The 1695-nt window shown below is 51.7% G+C and overlaps 1 protein-coding gene across 1 annotated transcript in view; it reads left to right on the forward strand.

Annotated features, from left to right (window-relative positions):
- Positions 1-125: 125 nt before the first annotated feature.
- EMH_0023350 (excision repair protein rad15, putative) overlaps positions 126-1695 on the forward strand; it is a gene marked incomplete at both ends in the record, with an annotated part of 5664 nt that continues 4094 nt past the window's right edge. The window contains 4 exons of the mRNA XM_013502121.1: positions 126-583; positions 825-1044; positions 1181-1263; positions 1482-1587. Coding sequence (XP_013357575.1) covers positions 126-583; positions 825-1044; positions 1181-1263; positions 1482-1587 — 867 coding nt within the window. The remainder of the gene's footprint in view (positions 584-824; positions 1045-1180; positions 1264-1481; positions 1588-1695) is intronic.

Raw genomic sequence — 1695 nt, forward strand, 5'->3', positions numbered from 1 at the left:
ATTATGTTTCTGGAGCTGCTACCTCTACTGCTGTTGATTCTGCTGCTGTTGCTGCAGCTGCTACTGCCGTCGCTGCTGTTGCTGCTGCTGCTGCATATTGTGAGTTCTGCGGTGCTGGCGTTCTGATGATGAGACCTAATGTTGCTGCTACCGTCTCTTGTGCTGCTGCAGCGAGCTGTGGCACGATTTCTGCTACATGCCTTCTTCTGCTGCTGCTGTTGCTGCTGTTGCTGCTGCAGGCTGCTGTCTTCGGTCCTTCTGGGTCTGATGGCCCCTTGGGATCGCATCATGGAGGGCCATACCTTGTGGGGTTTTCCCGCACTGCAGCGCAAGAGCGGGCGTTTCAGAAGCAGCTGCAGCAGCAGAAGCAGCAGGACCCGCAGCAGCAGCAGGAGCAGGAGCAGCAGCAGCAGCAGCAGCAGGAAGACTGGCTGAGCACGGATATGGGAGCGTCTGTGGTAGTGTTTGACGAGGCCCACAACATCGACAACGTCTGCATCGAGGCGCTGTCTGTACACCTCAATAAAAATACCCTGGACCAGGCCCTTCGCAATCTAACAGAACTAAGCGAGGATATCAAAAGGTATCATAAACTCTTCCTGCTGACTATGCTGCTGCTGATGCTGCTGCTGTTGCTGCTGTGCATAGTTTGATGCCTGGAGCGCTGCTTGTGCTGCGGCAGCAGTCCTGCAGCGCCCTTGCTGCAGCTGCTGCAGCTGCAGCAGCTGCTGCTTCTCGCGGAGCTGCTGCATCTCGCTCTTCCCCTCCTGCTGCTACCACTGCTTTATCATCCATGCTGCTGTTGGCTGCTGCTGCTGCTGCAGGCGCAAAGCACAGGACTCGGAGAGGCTGCGTGCTGAGTACCACCAGCTGCTGCAGGGCATGCAGCTGCAGCAGCAAAGGCGACGAGAGCAGCTACAGCAGCAGTCACAGCCATCGGAGCAGCAGCAGCAGCAGTCGCAGCCAACGCAGCAGGTTGTGGTAACAGCTGAGACATTTCAGGCCCTTGCAAATCCAGTTTTGCCTTCAGACGTCGTTGAAGAGGTACAGACCTTAAACCCTAAACCCTAAACCCCAAACACTATATACGTGAAGCAGATTCTGTTGCAGGGATGATGATTTCGGGCTCGTCGCCTAGGGTTTAGGGTTTAGGGTCTAGGGTTTGGAGTGTGGGTCTCAGGCCACTCCTGGAAGCATCAGAAGGGCGGAACACTTCGTGGCGCTGATGAGGCGTGTGATTGCCTTTCTAAAGATCTATATCAAGTACTAAACCCTAAATCCTAAACCCTCAGGCATTGTGTATTGTATGAGGTTGTGTGCGTGCGTGTATTGGGTGGTATTTCTGTTCGTCTTTCCGTCTGCCTTGTACTTTCTATTTATTTTTTTTCTTGTTTATTCTCCCTTTGTTTGTTTCGTTTCGTGTTTGTACTTGTCATGTCCCCTTTTTCCCTTTCCTTTTTTTTCTTTTTATTTATATTTAGGGTTTACGACTTGAAGAGCGAAGGGCCATTATCGTTTTTGTTTAATTTTGAGCGAGAGTCGCTAGTTGAGGGGACAGTCTTGAAGCACTTCCATTCGAGGCTGAAGGTTTGTCTGGTCTTTGCCTTGCTTTGTCGTTGTCTGTCTTTGTCTTTTCTCGTCATTGTACTTTCTCCTGTTTCCTTGCCGTTTTCTTTAGTTGCACGTGCTCTTTGT

The sequence above is a fragment of the Eimeria mitis genome, genomic scaffold, assembly GCF_000499745.2.
Source record: "Eimeria mitis Houghton genomic scaffold, Emh_scaff834, whole genome shotgun sequence".
Lineage (NCBI taxonomy): Eukaryota > Apicomplexa > Conoidasida > Eucoccidiorida > Eimeriidae > Eimeria > Eimeria mitis.